General features: G+C 33.7%; 1 protein-coding gene across 1 annotated transcript; it reads left to right on the top strand.

Annotated features, from left to right (window-relative positions):
• The first annotated feature begins 4,004 nt into the window (after positions 1-4,004).
• Positions 4,005-14,512, top strand: LOC113333475 (gibberellin 2-beta-dioxygenase 8-like). Its single transcript, XM_026579941.1, has 5 exons — positions 4,005-4,076; positions 4,948-5,038; positions 11,132-11,641; positions 13,503-13,839; positions 14,021-14,512. Exons 3-5 carry the CDS (start codon positions 11,145-11,147, stop codon positions 14,249-14,251), a joined length of 1,065 nt encoding a protein of 354 aa, XP_026435726.1. The 5' UTR covers positions 4,005-4,076; positions 4,948-5,038; positions 11,132-11,144; the 3' UTR covers positions 14,252-14,512.
• Positions 14,513-19,791: the final 5,279 nt, after the last annotated feature.

Below are 19,791 nucleotides of genomic sequence, written 5' to 3'. Positions count from 1 at the left end.
AAAACTAAGAAAAATTCTTAACAGAATATCATATATAACAACTTGAAAAATTCCTTCCATATGGGACGCCCCCTGCTAATCCAAGAGAGTTGGGTCTGTATATAACCCTTGAGAAAATAACTTGAGTTTTTCTTATTTTTGAATCATATTTCAATCGATTCAAACCGAAAACCGTGATAACATGATTGCTTATAAGATTATGAAAAACACCAAAATACAAAATGATCAAAACCTAAATACAAATGATGATACCAATTGCAAGTACATCACAGAGAGAAATAGCTATGAACAACAAAGACATCCATTTTTTTAGGTGTAGTGGTGATAAAAAATGGTGTGAACCGGAATAAACTCCACCCATTTAAAATGATTATCTTCTTCAGTAAGGGATGCTTCACATTAAATGGAATATTTGGCCCAAAATCTTATAGATCCAAACGAACCCGGATGCCATAAGTTCCTCTTGTTGAAAATGAATTTAAAGCAAACCCCGAGAAAAATTGTTGATGTTCTTGATGGATTGAGAATAGCAATGCAAGAAACATCATGGGGATTTGAAAAAATCACTATCAAAAGAAAAAGTCGTCGTAAAGATGAAGAAGAAAACGCTGAAATAGTGAAGAAATGTGTCCGTAGAGAATAAAAACAAAACCTAAAAACATAAATTAAATTATATTTTTATTCATAAAAAAACTAAAAATCCTTGCTTGAATCTAATCCAAAAGGACTAGATCTAAGCAAGATGAAGAAAGAAGTTCTGGAGTTTTGTTTCTCTTTTAGGAGAGGATATCATTTAGCAAGTTTTAAAGTTAGCATGATTATATTCCCTATCAAAAATGATAAACTCACGGTGACCACAAATTCGATTGTCGGATGTGAAAGTTGGGTTTTTCTTCATTTGGTATAAAAATTGTTAGAATTCATTTTTGATTTCATTGAGTGAAAACAAAAACAAAAAATCAACAGACTTTATCATGAAATCGTTCGTTTTAACTAATTGTCCAATACTATGGGGAAATTGACGTGTAAAATCTGACATTGTAGACTAGGTAAATAAACAATTAATGTCTCAGACCTACAACAAACTCTCTCTTTTTTAAAGGGTAAAGAGCTCTGAATCCTACAGCAAGAACTTGGTTCCATCTGTTCAGATGTGCTCTCAAAACTTTACGTTTCTCTTCTAAGTTTTTTTTCTTCAATTAATTTTAAGTTTTGATCATGTGAGTCCAGTCGTTATTTTCCTATTTTTAGTATTAGATTTTATTTGTTACTAAACATGCTTTTTAGGGGGGTCTTCTATTTCAAGCTGTTGTTTTTCTTGGATATGAGGACGGTTGAGGCTTAGCTCATGAGATTGAGTCTCCTTAGAGTCAACTAAGACGTGCTCCAGACAGAGAGAGGCTCGCGTGCCTAATAAAGTCTCTACAAGACCCTTAATTACTTGTCTTTGATCAGCATATCTATCGAAAATATTCTACGAGTTAGTTATGATTGTGTCCGTATACATGACCAATGTATCACAAAAGGATGTTTTAGGAGTCCGTCACAGGGTCCAGAGGCAAATAACCAGTGTATCTTGCTGGAGTGTTCCGGTAATTATCCAGAAAATACCACAGTAAGTCAAGTCGGGGCCTAAAGTAAACATAACTAGATGTTATCTCGCAGGGATGCACTCAGAATCAATCTTTGAGTTTAAATAAAGGCGAGCTATACTTATGGGAGGTTGAATGTCTTTGCTCATACTCATAAGTCAGTCGTGTAAAAATATGAGTAAAGAGAATGATCAATCTATTAATTCTTCATTTGATCAATATATTTTTTCTGTTTTCTATTTTTTCATTAATAACATTAATTGTATTTACAAATTTACCTCGAAGAAAAAATTATTTTCTTCTTTTATACTCATCTCTTTGACGAAAACTATTATTGTTCAATTTTGTTTTTGTTATTTTCTGGAAAAAAAACATATCATTCTTTAATAGATACAAAAGGGTATACCACAATCGGGAGGAGAGAAAGATTTTATATTTATGGAGGACCGGTCTGTTTAAAAAATATATTAAATAATAAAAGAAGAAATATAAAAAGGAAACAAAAATCATTTATTTGGAGGTTGAGCTATTGAAGAACATGATAAAAAAATTTATATAGATAAATTTGTAAAATCAGACATTTTTATTAATGAAAAATAGAAAAAAAAAATAAGTATTTTAACAGTCCAATATTACTCAATTACAATATATTAATATTTGAAATGTTTGGTATCAAACTAAAGTGTTGGTATAGTTGAAATATCAGATACTAAATTAAGGTGTTGGTCATTTACCATATATCATTTGCTAAATAATTCAATATATAACGGGTCTTGATGTTTAACGAATTCTCAAAACAACACTTGCACCCGATTTTTTATTAAGTGTGGTCTGGACACTCACCCCGCAAAAAATTGGATGGGCCGAATCGATATACGGATTTGGTCTCAACCGCGCACCTCTAAGGCCACGATGACATGAAAACTCGTCAGATTTTGCGAGCCTTTACCTAAAGTTACATTTACGCCGTGAAATCTAGAGCCCAGAACTATCAATTTTCTATTTATCACGACGTTCATTAAGGCTCTCCAAGTGGAAGTCTTGTTTCCTACTTATTTTTCTATAATAAAAAGTCTTCATGAACAGTGAGAAAAACTACCTAATCACCATCCCTTAATAATTCTTTAAACTGTAGGGTCCAAAAATGGCCCCTGCTAGCTATATGTAGGCGGAATCCATTCCATATGAGGGGACGGTTTTTCATGTTGTCGTTTTTTTTTTGCACGGTTCATATAGAGCCACTATTCTTGTAATAGAGGTTTGGACATCTCACCCTCTTGAATAGATAATAGTAAATAGTTCTAGAGCCAGAGGTGGGCTTAAATAATAGTAAAGTAGATAGATACTTAAAGTTGGCGGGTGGAGCGCACTGGAGCTAGTCCAACTAGTTAGGTCCTTTCAGGAAAATCAGACCCATCTTAGTTTGTATATAAAATATATAATTATTAAATCTGTAGTGAAGTGACAATTTCATAAAATGACATCTTAAAGCGACATAAGATTAATTTTCCAAAACATCCATATCAATGGAAGATATCAACTTCACCCTCTAAATAGGCCGTCTTGCTATAGGGGTGATTGGATGATTCTCTTGCAATCCACTCGGCTAGTCGGCTAGCCATAAAATTATACTCTGGGACCCTTCTGAACCGAAGCATAACCTTCGCTACATGGTCAGTTGGTCTGCCTCTATTTTGAAAACATAAAATTAAGAAACCTAGCACTGTACATACGGCGGCTTCAATACTTCAAAGTTCAAACGTATTTTTTTTGCTTGAAGATGCCTATATAGGAGTCGAAGTATTTGTTTCTCAAAGTGGCACGTAAATGCCGACAGGTCACCTATCATACTAACACTATTCTTAATATGGAATTGCTCACTCATTAAGTCGGAAGTCCTTCTTATTACAGTAGCAACAATAATCATCTCATGTGCTCTTTTTGCATCTTTTCTTAATGTCACAAAAAGAGAGAGTGTGAAGAATTAAAATCACCAAATATATGTCATCCCTCTCCCGATCTCGACACATGAAGTTGCCCAAATATATTCTGATCTCGGCAAAAAAGGGAAGCCAAAAACTTTCCAGTAAACATAAGAAGACTCGTGTTCATCTAATGAACCAAAGATTCAATATTTATGTAAGGATGGATGATATCCTTTTCACTTGATTCATGGGTATATAACTTTTTACCCCATCCAAATCATTGATTCACGTTCATTCATTTATTAGCTCCACGTAGTGTGATCATCTCATCACCCTCACCATCCTTGCTTATAAATATCTGCAGTTTACGTATCAGTTAGTCCTACTACTACACCACCGGATTCAACACTCTCTCTCCCTCTCCCTCTCCTAGCTTTCCCAATATGTATGCACACACACTTAATAACATCTCTTAGTTTTTCTGTTCACATCTTGGATATATTGTCTCTTCTCTGATCATCAGCCTATCAATTATTAGTCATTTGATGATAGATTTTAAGTAAGTTAACTTTCCTTTAATGGTGTTTATTTGTATTTGTGTCCTAGTTTACGTAGATTTTTAACATATAAAAATGATGTGTGGTTTTCGAAACCGAATTCTTACTTATATATTAGATATTCACTGTTACGTACTCTTATAGGTTCAACATGCTTAATTTTGTCTCAGTAATGGTTTAAATCGAATTCCACTCTAAAGTTTTTAATGTAACATTTTTTTAATAAAAATTAAAAGTTTAACCTTTCTCTTATAAAAATGAAGTGATTCATCAACAAAATGATAGTATATGTAACTGTCTGCGATTGGTATTCAATATTTATTTATCTTAATCGTCGTCATTATCAATGTTGTCTCAAATTATAATTAAAGTCATTACGTAAGTTTTTAATTGAAACTAGATTTTCATATTTAGTATTTTTATTCCTTTCGAATTTGACTTGATGTGGTACTCAAATTGAATAATTTAAATCCATAACTAACAAACCAATCGATATTTGAATTATTAATGATTTTTGTATTCCAATAATGGTTTAAATGAGTTACACTCTAAAGTTTTTAATGTAGCTTTTTTTAAAATTAAATTTTAATCTCTCTCCTATATAAAGGAAGTCATTCATCAACAAAGTGATGATATATGTAACCGTCTGCAATTGGTATTCAGTACTTGCTTATTTTAATTGTCATCATTATCAATGTTGTCTCAAATTATAAAATCATTATGTAGATTTCTAGTTGAAACTAGATTTCTACATTTACTATTATTTTTCTCCAATTTGATCTGATGCGGTACTTAAATCGAATAATTTAAATCCACATGCAACAAACTAATCGATATTTGAATTTTCATGATTTTTTTTCTTTTTTTATGTAGGAAATAACTATAGCTGGATTTGTTATAAGTAGTATGATGAAGAAGATAAAGCTCAAAAAAGAAGAAACACATCAGGAGCTCGAAAAAGAAGGTATGTGTAACATAAAAAAGTACCATTCGTGCCCCTAAAAACTTATATTAAAAGGAACGAACGATGTTTTGTTGAAATCACGGGACCGTTTATGTTTTTCCTTTTCTCCCTTTTCTTTTTTCCTTTTACGGAAAAAGGGAAATTCATTGATTGGTTTCTCCGTATCAAAGAAACACATAAGGAGGAAGGATACACAATTAACTAATAATCCGGTATTGGAGTAAGATAATGAATGTAAGAGGGCACACACTCCTTCACCAAATTATTGTACAAAATACTTTGTCGCAAAGGTAAATTGTTAAATTTGGTAATTAAGTTGAAATAGATTGTTTTAAAAGTAACAAGTTTTGTCGGCGGATTTCTAGAAAAAGTGTTGTTTTTTATGTCTAGTTTTGGGAACATTCCAATTAGCAATCGAAGAGTGGGTTCTGGATCACTTTCAAATTCTAATACTGGATCACTTTCAAATTCTACGAAATTATCTCACCGTGTAAAAATGTCTTACTTTGGTCTTTCTTTTCTAATGAATCCGAAATTTCAACAAAGAACAAGAAAAACAAAATAAAGAGGAAAAAGCCGGATTAGAACTCCGGATTAGTAATTAAAGTAAAGTAAATATATACTTTTTTATAGAAACATTATTTAAGTACTTTTCATTTTTCTTTCTCTTATAAAACTACCTCTAATTAGTATATTATAAGTTTTATTGAAATTTAACCAGTACATTTTGAAGCATTAAACTTAACTAGTGTTTCTTAGCGTGAAATGGTAACTCAGCTTCTTTCGGAAATTATATTAGCTTCTTTCGGAAATTGTATTAGCTTTGTACTTTACATGTAAACCAAGAACCCAACTTCTTTCAAAAGTTGAACTGAGTTTCTATGATGTTATATTTAAGAACAAGATCCTAAAACTTAAATAATAAACTTTCCAAATTTTTATGGAGAGTCCTGAAAATGAGGAACATTTATACAATTCTCTTTTTTAATATTAAGTCCAGGACATTTTGTCATGGAAGTTTTCTTATAACAACTCAGTGACATTTTGTGCAAAAGATATGCTCAAAACAGGTTGAAAACTATCTTTCTTATCACCGTAAAAATACTTACAAAACATGTATTTTAAGTTTCAATAAAACTTGACTAGTATTTTTTGGTCGCATGAAAATATCACCCAAACTCCCATCATAATACAATGTTATACGTAAACTTCTCAATTCACTTTTATATGTCGCTCTAGCAAACATAGATTGTTCAAGAACCGTGCTATATAGATTTCATATTGTAGCTAACTTTATTGGAAGTCCTTGGAGAGAATGTTTGAAAGTTATGGAGAGGATCGCTTGGGTCGAAGGGTAAGCAAAAATATTTAGGATCCACCGGTGATGTTCTAAGTACTTTGGCTTTTCTTTTCTGAAGCCTTTGGCTTAGTATTTGCAAAACTTATGTTAATGGAAAAAAACATAAATAAAGAGAGTAACTGGCAGAAAATATAGAGCGCCGTATCTTAGTTGTTGCCATCGTGATTGGTTATGGATGACTTGCAGTCGGCAGTTAGCAGTTGGCAGTAGGGAAATACCTTTATTTATAAAGGCTCATCTTTCATGTTGGTCCCAACACAATTTGCCTTCAAGCCGTTATTTATACAGATTTCATTCAATTATTGGGCCGTTAAATAACCATAATGAGTATGGTGAAATGAAATCTCGTTCTAAAGCCAAGAACTATCAGTTAAGTATTCTATCTATGACGACAGTTTATTAAGGCTCTTCCTCTAATTAGGTAGAAGTCTTGTTGCCTTCATATAACAGAGGTTTGGATTCTATTGTAGGAACGACATCTCTTAAAGCGACATAAGATTAGTGATATCTTCGATGTCAATGGAAGATATCAACTTCACCCTCTAAAATAGGCCGTCTTGCTATAGTGGTAATTGGATGATTCTCTTGCAATCCACTCGGCTAGTCGGCTAGCCATAAAAATTATACTCTGGGACCCTTCTGAACCTCAGCTACATGGTTAGTTGGTCACCCTTCGTACAATTTTTTTGCATATCTCACTTTTATGGCCTATGCCATGAAATCCCTACCAAGTATGTTGAAAATTTCAAATTGATACCTTTTTTTTCTTTTGGATTTTTCGGCTGATACAAAAAGTAACAAAACCCTCCTTTTTTTACATATAAAAGTAACAAAAATCACAAAATAATGAATCATACTTTTCAGCGTTTTGTAAGAAAATCTAGCTATATTTCTAAAGCTTTGTTAGATTCGGTTGCATCAGATGGTCCTAAAGACCGGTCATGTAGTAAAAGGCTCATAATCACATGGTGAATTTTTCGTCCCAATGATACAAGTGGGTTTCTAAAACTTTATGATGCGGCGATGAGAATGTCGTTGAGCTAAAACTGGAAGCGCAGATATTTAAAATGGCATACTATAATTTTAATCATCTGAGAGAATGCACGTATAAAGTCGATAAGCCAGATGTTCTAATAGGCTTGGATACCATTCCCTAAAAAAATGGTAGCAGAAGGATTTGTGAATCTTTTTTTTAAGTAAATTCAAAAAATTAAATAGACTAGGAAGATTTCATGTAGTTGTAGAACACGAAAAAGAAAAAAAGCTGCATTTAGACAAGGAAAAATGATTTGAAATGTAGTGTTACAACTACATGAAAAAATAAAATAGAGAAGGAAAAAGAAAGGAAATGTGTACATTTCTGATTTGAGAAAGTAAATTGATTTTCTTACGAGCAGAAATAAAATCTTCATAAGCGAACTATGAAGAATAAACACTTCATGTATTCAAAGGATATATAAGAGGTTCTTTTTCTTCTTTTTATCAGCATGGGATTAAGAAGAATTCGAAGCCCTCCTTGTTTTGGTGCATTGTATGTTGTTCTTTTGTTGCTTTGAGGTCGGTTTCTAGCCATCTTTGTAGCACTACTTGGTGTTTTTTTTTCCTTTTCGTTTTTACCTTTCTAGTTTTAAGAAAAAGAACTAGCATGATGAATTCACCTCAAGTTATCATCTATGCCTTGTTTGGTACGATGCGAGGTGTAAATTGGGTTGTGCCAGCACAACACGTTAAAATTTGAGCACAACCCAGCCCATCACATGACTTGGCCCACGGCACAACACGTTTGTTTCATGGGACAGGCTGGGTTTGCCCAACACAAACCTTTACGGTAGGGATTGAACCACTGACTTCCTCCTTATTAGAGTTGATGGAATACCACTGAGCTATGCTCTTGCACCTGAGAATAAACAACTTGAATAAGCAACTTAGAATTTTCACAGCAACCAAGACTCATTATATTCTTCTCAATTTGTAGTGATTTTAAAAATACAAACTTTGTTTCGCAGCAAAACAAGCGAATCTTTATTTATTTATTTATTTATTATTTTTTTTGCCAATCAACAAATTTCAATTCATTCAAATCAAAATAGTGATTACATGTTCGCTTACAAGATTAACAAAAACATCAAGATAATCAAAACCCTAATACAAATAAGGATATCAACTACAAGTAGATCGTGAAGAGAAAGAGCGATAAACCGCAGAGATACCTGAGATTCAGCAAAGTTGTTGCACAGCAAGCATAGTTAGAATTAATCTCCATTCTCCTGTTCTGCAACATCACTCTAGTAGGAACACATTCATGCATAGCAGCCCATAAAAGAAAATTACTTTTATTTTCTTAAGGCTATACATGCTAAGTGGGTGGCAAATTCAAGTCTGCAAAACACCTTACAGAGTTGGAGAATTTGGAGAGTATCGAGGAAGGTGAAACTGGTCTGGCATCTTCTTCCTTTTGCAATATGCTAGGAACTATGGTTAGAAGGAATCGAAGAGTTCATGGAGGAAGAAATAAATCAAAAGATGATCTACTTTGTGCTATAAAGTTGGATATTTGCTTATGGAGTTCAAACACAGACATCTTCAAAAACTACTCGATGGATCGAGTGCTTTTTCAATGGGAACAAATTATGGATATGAGATAGCATCTTTGCAAACCTATCATCTGGGTTAGGAGTCTTTTGACCCCTCTTGTATATATCTTGTAACTACTTTTTTTATTAATACATATCCTTTTTCCCTCAAAAAAAAAACCCACAGAAATACCCAATTTTTGATTATGTATAAGGAAAAGATGATGGTATAATCCGGAAATGATTCCGACCATTTGATTTGATTGTATTCTTCTATGATAAGAGATGCTCCTGAAAGGAAGGAGTGTTTAATCGTTGATGTTTTTGAATTGAGAGAAGCAAGCCATGAACCAACCATCAAAGATTGAAGAACTCGCTCCACAACGACGAAGAAAAATCGCCCCAAAACGGCGAAGAAACATGTCGAAAGACACAAAAAATGATCGAGAGAAGCAAGCCACGAACCAACCATCAAAGATTGAAGAACTCGCCCCGCATCTTATTCGATAACTATTACCTAAAACTAGAAAAGAAAAAGAAATCCTTGCTCAGATGTAGATCTGGTCTAAAAAGGCCAAATCTGAGCAAAAAAGATAAAACAACTTTTTTTTTTTTGAAGGGAGGAGAAAAGGAAAAAGAAAGAGAGTATAAAACAAGCGAATCTTATAGGTTTAATCATTGCAATATTAACCATAAAATCTTAATTGGTTATCAAGAAGTTATGAATTTAGTGGACCTACAGATGTTTTTAATTGTCACTTTGCGCATGAAACCTTGACTGCAGTATTAACAGTGGAAGTAGATGCTACTAGTACAGTAGTTATTGTTGGTAGTAATATATACACATATATATACATAGATAACGAAATGTCAAACAAACATCTTGATCGCTAAAGCTTTTCTTCTTCATTCATTCATCTTTTTTATAACTACTTACTTCATTCTTCCTCCATCACCATGATCCCCTCTCTCACTTCCTCCTCCACCCTCTCTTTCTTTCTCTGTTTCTTCCTTCCTTATCTCAAATATCCTTTTTTGTACCTTCAACCTAGTTGTTGCCCACACATCATTGGTTTGATTGAGTTGAGAGGCAGATTTTATATTTAGAAACTAACTTTCAATTTCAATAACACGACTCCAAACTATTTTTCTTTGAGAATCCTTTCTTATATCTTTTTTTTAGTTTCTTTCTTTCTCTGTTTCATTTCCCCGCCATTTTCTCAATTCCAGTTGTACTGTGCTCTTTCTTCTTCATCTTGGTCATTAGAATTTCTCCCAAAATTGTTACCTTTTTTCTGTCTTTATACTCCAAAAAAACACACTCAATTTTCATAATTCAATGGAGAGAAGTATTTTAGAGGTAATTATACGTGCCTTCCCCTGTTGGTTCAATTTCTTCTTCATTACCACCACCACCAAATTCTGAAAAGGTTGTTATCAGAAGATTAGGAAGTATTTGTAATTATGGGTATATCAATATTAATGATAATGATGGAGATGGGAATCATAGTACTAATACTTCTCGTTATGGTTACCCCATTAAATTCACAATCAAAACTTAATCTTTCTATGATGCATCGTCATTTGAGAGGTGGTCAAGGTTTCATACTTGACCCAAGGTATACAAGTCAACAAGAAACCTTTTACTAAAATAAAAAGTTTCAATAGTATATAACTTCACATCGTAGATTTCTTTTCATCTAGGCTTGACTGTATCCTTATAAGAAGCATTGACTGTCATTATTTTCTTTCTTTAATGGGGTTGTACGCTATTTATTTCCTGATCAATATATAATCTTGAAACCTTATATGGCAAATTAATTACACTGAATAAGTATTCTTTATTTTCAACAACCAAGTCCGCGTAATCGGATTTCTTTCAAAAAGAAGATGAAACAATCGAGGGAGAATGAATAGGAATGATACTAACTAGTTAATATCGTCCTAGAAATACTACTAACTACTAATATTTCTAGTAGGGAAAAAAAGAAAAGCAAAACAAAAACCTTGTCTTTATCCTTACTTTCCTAGTGTACGTTTTCTTACATCGTCCTAGGTTTTATAACCTTAGCTATTTTCTTTGCTCAACCCATTTTTACTTGCATTGTTCTCTTCTTAATTTTCACAGTTTTATATTTTTTATTTATCTCGTTGTCTCAGACTACTAAGCAAAATGGACAAAGTTCAACAAGATCAACCATTTCAATTCAACTCATGCACTACCGTTTTTGAGAACTTACTCAAGAAAGAAAAAGGGCCTGAAACAACAATGATGTTCCAATACAAGAAGAATCATCTGTGCTTAGTCGATAATGATCAGTTACCTTTGATCGACTTGAGCAGCTTAACTGGAGCTGGTAGTAGTAGTATTTTAGAGAAAGAAAGATGCAAAAGACAGATAATTGAAGCTTCAAAGCAATGGGGATTCTTTCAAGTTGTGAATCACGGGATCTCTAATGAGTTGTTGAAGAAATTGAATGTTGAACAAATGAAGCTCTTTCGACAACCGTATGACCAAAAATCATCTTCAAATAGTTTTTTGTCAAATACTTATCGTTCCGGAACACCTACTCCAAGGAATCAGTTTTCTTGGTCAGAGGCGTTTCATATTCCTCTTTCTGACATTCGTTCAGGAAACTCTCAAAATGCCAACAACAACAACACTCTCAGGTATAACTCAGTTTACATAGTCATTTTATTTCTCTTTTCCCATTTACATTTGTTTTTGTCCTACTCTTGAATTTTCTATTCTCTTTTCATTTACATTTGTTAGTCATTAGTTTCATACAAACAAGGAAAAGTAATTTCCATTTGCCACTTCCCATAAGTAACAAATGTAAATATGTTGGATTCTATCAAAACAAAAAAAAAGTTATTACTACGCCCAGGGGTAAATCTGTTGGATTAGATATAGTTATATGGTTGACCAATCAAAGGACTATTGTTAAGATTTCGTACTATCAATTGAGTTTTAAATGTTTTCGTCCAAAAGTTGAGTAAAACCTTAAACTTCCAAGCTTTCTGCCAACAAAATCAGTAAATGGTTACCTGCAACATAATTTATTAAGATGAATGTAGGGAAACGCAAGTGGACCTACTACGATCATATTGTACCAGAGAAAATCTTAATTTACACTGGTATTTTTAAAGAGCACTAGTTACTCACTTAGATATTTTTTAAAGATTATTTCCTATAGCATGATAAACCACAATTATATCTATTCAAACGACTGAGATAAAACAGACATTGTTCTCGTAATTCATATTGCCCAATCAGATGTTTAAAATATCTTCTTTATTGTTTAGAAAGTCATATTATCCATGCACAATTAGAATTGAAGCCCAGCTTGTTGCTAGACTCCCAACCAGTTTCTTGTAATCTTATTGATTCATATAAAAGAAATAGATGAAGAGTTGGTTACAATGTTATAATCCAACCCTCATACAAGGAAAACCCAATACAAGAATTCACACAAAACCCCTTGTACAAACTTTTATAGTGCGGGATCAAGATATTCTTTCACACAGATATTTCCTCCTTTTTGGATTCAAAATACAATTGATGATAGCAAATTATTACTGTCCATATAGTGTATGCCAGCAAGTGAAATTTTAACATTTTACGGCATGAGGATGATAGGAACACTACGTACAACAACATCAAACTATACAGCTGGTTAATGACCCATCACTGACCCTCAGTAGTGTACAATCATCCTCCGATAGAGAAAACTCGAGTGAATTGCTTTTTACGTGGCCTAGTCTCAACAACAGATTAAATTTCTAGGTTAGAAAGGATACGTGTCGTCCTAGTACCTGAAACAGCTCATAATGATAAAGGTTACAATCCGAAAACACAGCTCAAAAGCAATAGGGAGCTGAGGTGCTTGTAACAGTATTTCATTTCGTTTCTTTCTTCTTTGATACAAAAAACAAACAAATGTGCTTACCGTAATAGTTTCAAATCTTTCCTAATAAAGCATATTTAGTACGACAGAGATTTCCTCAGAAAGTCGAGAGTCAGATCCAATTTACAATAATACCCTCACTGATTAATTTCTACTTTCTGTCTCTACGTTCCACCAAACATCTCTTCATGCATGCATGCATGTTCCCGTTTAGTTTCCTGTCTAGAAAATTGCCATCTCCTGTTGCCCTACGCGTAAAATATACATGTGACGCCACGTAAATAAGAGGTAACGTTAGTGGAGCCCACGTATCTAAACGACACGACTATCCATACAATTCCACAGATTTTTTTCCTTATACGTGGGAGAAGGCCCACCATTAAAAAAAAATTAGGTATTCATTTCATACTCTTTCCATCTATATCTGTCACTTCTTAAAGATTCAAAATTTTGGTGACCCCACTTTAGATAGTGTGGTCTTAGTCATCTGGGATTCACCACTACACGCGTATTGATCTAGGAATACCCTTTTTAACATGGGACTTCAAGTGTAGTTTGGGTCTTGAAACTAAGAAATAAATTTTCATAAACTTATTGGATAATGTTCAATGAATTAATTACAGGTCGACGATAGATGAGTTTGCAGGAACATTATCAGAATTGGCACTTAAAATAGCACAAGTATTGGCGGAGAATGTGGGTTCTGACGCAAAAGGATTAGCTGGATATTTTGCGGAGAATTGTTCTGAAGAAACTTGTTATTTGAGATTAAACAGATATCCACCATGTCCAATTTCTTCTGACCAAGTATTTGGATTAATGCCTCATACCGACAGTGATTTCCTCACAATCTTATATCAAGATCAAGTTGGTGGTTTACAGTTGCTAAAAGATGGTAGATGGGTCACTGTTAAACCTAATCCTCAATATCTAATCATCAACATTGGTGACTTATTTCAGGTAATCTTTCCATGACAAAACTGTAAAAGACCCAAGTAAACTAATAGGCAATTGGGCTTGTCATGAATTCCAGCTCAATTATAACTTGGCATTTGAAGAAAGCCGCAATCGGAATTTGGACACGTCAACAAGAGATTGGAAAATTGATGATTTTCATGTTTGTTGTTTTGTTTTGGTGCAGGCATGGAGTAACGACTTATATAAGAGTGTTGAACACCGTGTAATGACTAATAACAAATACGAAAGGTTTTCGGCTGCCTATTTCTTATGTCCTTCACATGATACTGTTATACGGAGCAAGGGAGGACCTCCATTGTACAAGAAATTCAGCTTTGGAGAATTTAGGGAACAAGTTCAAGAAGATGTTCGCAAACTAGGTCGTAAAGTTGGGCTTTCTAGGTTTCTCCTCTGAGCTAGACCCAAATCATTTGACCAGAAGTAGTTAGTGAGCCCAAAGAAATCATCGCTCTAGGTTCTGGTTTATATAATTGTCTTTTTCCTTCTGATGATTATCTTTTTCCTTCCGGTTAGTGTCATGTGTCAGATTTCTGATTAGTGTCATGTGTCATGAAGACTTCGGAACTCAACATAGGGATTTTAGCTTGGTATGCTCCATTAGAATATCTTAAAATATTATTAATATGCTCTGTTATCCATATATCCATGTTATTATAGCCCAGTTTATATTATTTGGGTATCATTAATTTCCATTTTTTTCTTTTTTCTTGGTGCCATTTTAATTTGCTAATTCTAGTATAATTAAATGATGATCATTGATTAATGTGAATATCACCGGCCAAAGTTAATGGCAGTCAAAATAAAAATGTGACATATGTGGATGATCTTTGGTGTTTTTCTCCAATAAATTAGAACATGCAAGCGTGGTCTGATATAAACGAACCAATTAACCAAATTTTAATAATTTACTTGATGAACAAATAAACAATAAATTCAAGTATCCAGTTAATAAAATTATTCTGAAAGTTTGTAAGAATTTGAAAGTAATAAGTCCAAATTTTAAAAAACAAAATTATTCTGAAAGTTTGTAAGAATTTGAAAGCAATAAGTCCAAATTTTAAAAAACTAATCTAAAAATTTATTTCGAAAAAAAATAGTTTGAGGTGAATAATGCAAAAGCTATTGAAGATAGTCAAGCAGTTGATAATGTTTTTTCACCCGGTCAAAAACCTAGTATACCATACGATAATGTGATAGTACAAACCTTAGTTGTAGCATACTTTGTCAAGAATATAAACGAGATCCATCAAAATTACTCTTACGTCTTTGGCCCTTCTACCATTCTTGCGTAGTTATATTCTTTTTAGAGTTCAGATTTTATCTATGTCGGTTCTATATTTCCGTTTTGGTCGTTGTTTGAGTTGACGTAGCCTTGTATTTCTATTTTGATTTTTTAATTATGGAATGATCTCATATATTTGTAAAATTTCTTTTCGGACCCACCTCTTAGGAAAAGAGTTATGCATTATTGTTTTTTTTTTTTTTGTAAGTAAGAAATTTCATTGAAAAAAGTAGGACTCAGCAAGAGTCGAGATTACAAGAGAAGTAGAGCCATCTAATCCGGAAATTGAAGGATTTCCCATATTAGATTGATCTACTATAAGTTGTTTAATACTACACGTTGGAGGAGAAGCTCCCCAATCAATAGGAAGGTTCACAGTTCTAACAAACTTAGCCAAAATAACCGCTACTTGATTGCCTAGTCTAGGAATAGAAATAAAACCCAAAAAATTGTTGCAGTGGTAAGCTATTCTTTTTGAAAATGCGGGGTCTAAGAGGACTTATTCCAATACACTTTCTAGAGAATCAACAAGGCAGTTAGACTCAATCTAGAGAAAAGTATATCAAAGGGTTTTAAAATCTCTGTTTCACAATGTAATCAGCAAATCAAACAGATAGAATCCGTGAGCCTGATTATTATGTGAAACAACTTGAATGGTACCAAAGACCAATGTTCAAGTGTCAATCAATGTAAATCAACAACCAAAGGTTGGATATTCTAATTGATTGATCTTAATGCACAACCTGTGATATTTCAATTATATAACAAAATATAATGCGGAAAAGAAATAACACAGACGCCAGAATTTTGTTAACGAGGAAACCGCAAATGCAGAAAAACTCCGGGACCTAGTCCAGATTGAACACCACACTGTATTAAGCCGCTACAAACTCTAGCCTACTACCAATTAACTTCAGCCTGGACTGTAGTTGAACCCTAATCAATCTCACACTGATTCAAGGTACAGTTGCGTTCCTTACGTCTCTGATCCCAGCAGGATACTACGCACTTGATTCCCTTAGCTGATCTCACCCACAACTAACAGTTGCTACGACCCAAAGTCGAAGACTTGATAAACAAATCTGTCTCACACAGAAAAGTCTATAGGATTGAATAAATATGTCTCCCGCAGAAATATCCAAGAGTTTTTGTTCCGTCTTTTGATAAATCAAGGTGAACAGGAACCAATTGATAAACCGGACTTATATTCCCGAAGAAACAGCCTAGTATTATCAATCACCTCACAATAATCTTAATCGACCAGCGAAACAAGATATTGTGGAATCATAAACGATGAGACGAAGGTGTTTGTGACTACTTTTCTATCTTGCCTATAAGAGATATAAATCTCAAGCCAATCTTATGATTGTACTCAATCACGATAGAAACAACAAGATCAGATCACACAACTACAAAGAGAATAGTTGGGTCTGGCTTCACAATCCTAATGAAGTCTTCAAGTCGTTAACCTACAGGGTCTCGAGAAGAAATCTAAGGTTAAAGGAAAATCGACTCTAGTTATGCAACTGGTAACACACATGATTAGTTTTCCCAGTTGCTAGAGTTCTCCTTTATATAGTTTTCAAATCAGGGTTTGCAATCCAAGTTACCTTGGTAACAAAGCATTCAATATTCACTGTTAGATGAAAAACCTGATTCAACCAATCTAATAGCTTTCAACCGTTAGATCGAACTTAGCTTGTTACACACAAATGAAATGTACCCTCATTTAGGTTTATGTAACCGTACCTAAATGTGTACACCATGTTGGTTCACAAATAGTTAACCGAGGTTAGCCATATGATTACTCTCATATCAACCTTATTCACCTTAACCATAACTAGTTCAAATGACTCAAATGAAACTAGATAAAGAGTTATTTAATTGCTATATTCTCATAGATTATACAAGAACACAATTGAAGCAAAATCGGTTTGATTCACTCGAATCAATACATGAACATGATAGCCACAGTTTGCAAAGATTGCATTCCTTATTTTATAAATATTTAAGTTCATGTACACAACCGATTTTAGAAAGTAACCACTTAAGTATCCCTACGGGTATGCGTACTTAAGTAACCGGATTTGAGTTTGGTTTGGTTTTCAAACTCAACAGAAATTCACGGACGTGAACTTTCCACCAGTATGCGTATGGGTACGCGTACTTTAGGTAACCGGATGAGTTTGGTTTGGTTTTCAAACTCAACAGAAATTCACGGACGTGAACTTCCGCTAGTATGCGTACGGGTACGCATACTTTCCCAGTCTCCTTCAACCATTTTGTATACACGCAAGTATGCATACTTTTGGTTTCCGGTTTTTGGACTTATACACTAATGTGCGAACACACTATGCTTATATCCAAAGATGGTTACAAGATTTTAAACTCTTTATTTCAATCGTTGAAACATTCTTAGAGGATTACAATAGCCGTTTTCACACACTATTAGCATCAAAGCAATTTTCAAAATATTAAAATAATCATTATCGAAACATTCCAAGTCTACACCAAATGATTGTATCACACAAACCATGTAAGATGTTACTCGGCAATTTTCTCATGATATAAGATGAACTTGGTCGAAGCGAAAGCTTACCAACACATATTTCGAGAAATATGTAAGCGAGATATACTCAGCTCGAAATCTCAAATGTGTATATAGAAAACTATATCGTAACACGACTTATGTCTCAATATAAGAGATAGTAGAATTAGACTTTCCAAGTGATAGATGAGTTTAGTCTCCACATACCTTTTGTTGATGAAGTTCCACAAGCTCCCCTTAGTAGTTTTTCGTCTTCAAATGATGAACACTGTGAAGTCTAAGCTCAACTACACAATCTAAGTCCTAGTCCGAGACATCTATAAATAGGCTAGAAATCAAGACTTATAGTTTTGATCACTAACATTGAAAATCATGCTTGATATATCAACGCATGCGAGTTCGACCGAGCAGTGCTCTAACACTTTTTGCTTCATCCATACAGGCTTTGGCTCGTCACGAAATATCTGCATTTTGTCCATTGATGCATTATTGTTGTTCACGCAATGTTTCCATGACCTAGTCTCCTAAAAATGTAATCATCCCCTTGTCAATTTCCTTGAGATTTTAATCATGGTTATCTTCCTCATCTTCAATGAATTCTTCATTCTTCAAATAAGCCTCAAGCATCTTACTACTGTTTGATAATAAAATGCCAAAGTTTTAATGGCATTTAACGTCATACTTAACCTGATCAAGATTATGCAACGTCTTACTTTAATTTAGTTTTTTAATTTTTAATTTTTTTTATGTTATTTAAGTTTTTCATACTCTTTTTTCATCACAGTCTTCCATATACTTTTTCATTTTGGAATTCATGTTTAAACAATTGTTATGTAGATTCAAATGACTCAAAAGGTATAAATCATTTGTAACTCTCGATTTTGTTTTTTTCTCTGCAAGAAGTTCTCCAATTCGTCTTCGTCATAAGAATATCTTGACTCTTGATCAAGGACCCAAGAAGTGCCCGCTCTTTCTTTTTCTCTGTGATGCATTCTTGCTCTTTCTATGCATTGCTACATGTGGGTCTTACCTTCCATGATCTCTTGATCCTTTACATAAAGCTTAGTTACTCTGCTTTCATGCGATGATTGTTTTTTCTCTATCTCACGACATCAACGGGCCTACGTTACTGGCTCAATTTTTCATCATGGTATATTTCCTTTTAACCAAGGTTATTCAATAGGGATAATTGGTGTTTAGTATTCAAGTTTTGACCAACACTAGGCTTTGGTCTAACATTTTTCCAACGTTAGGGCTTGGTACCTGGACTGGATGTTGACCTGCATGGACTGTCAATGACAAGACTTTAGTTAATTTTATAAAATAAAAATACTTTAATATTAGGAGTTTACAAGCATACCCCTGAATTCGGTATAGAACCGGTATGGCGAACCTGTCTCGTACATATCAATCCAAAGTCACTCACCGGAGAAAACCAAGAACGACAATCACTAATGAAACACAAACTAGCAGAGTTCGGAGAAATAAAAATCTTATTTTCATTAATCAATCAATCATCGATTCATTCTTAACAAACATAGGAATTTCTACAAACAACGAAATATGATTTTAATTAATCAATCAATCGTCAAATCAATCTCAACAGGGGAACTCATTAAACCCAGTGTAGGGTTTCTTCTTCAAAGAGGATTTTCAACCAGTAATCTCTCAAACCCAAGTGATTGAAGAGTTCAGATACCAAAAAAACATTGAGTTTTTGATGTGGAAGAAGAATGTCACAGTATCGGGTTTTTGTGATCTAATTAGTGTTTTGATATGTGATGTTTTTAAGTTCATCTCTGGTTTAATATTGAAGTTAGAAATTGACTTTGATTTCAATCTGAAACAGGCGAAACGGTGAAGGTTGTTGTGACGATGAGAAGGTAAAATGGTTTTTGTGACGGTGGAGGCGACGGTGAGATTCTTTAGGTAACCGGATGAGTTTGGTTTGGTTTTCAAACTCAACAGAAATTCACGGACGTGAACTTCCGCTAGTATGCGTACGGGTACGCATACTTTCCCAGTCTCCTTCAACCATTTTGTATACACGCAAGTATGCATACTTTTGGTTTCCGGTTTTTGGACTTATACACTAATGTGCGAA

This window comes from Papaver somniferum, chromosome 1, assembly GCF_003573695.1.
Source record: "Papaver somniferum cultivar HN1 chromosome 1, ASM357369v1, whole genome shotgun sequence".
Taxonomy (NCBI): domain Eukaryota; kingdom Viridiplantae; phylum Streptophyta; class Magnoliopsida; order Ranunculales; family Papaveraceae; genus Papaver; species Papaver somniferum.
Note: the sequence above shows the minus strand (reverse complement) of the source record. Positions and strands in the feature narration are given on the sequence as shown.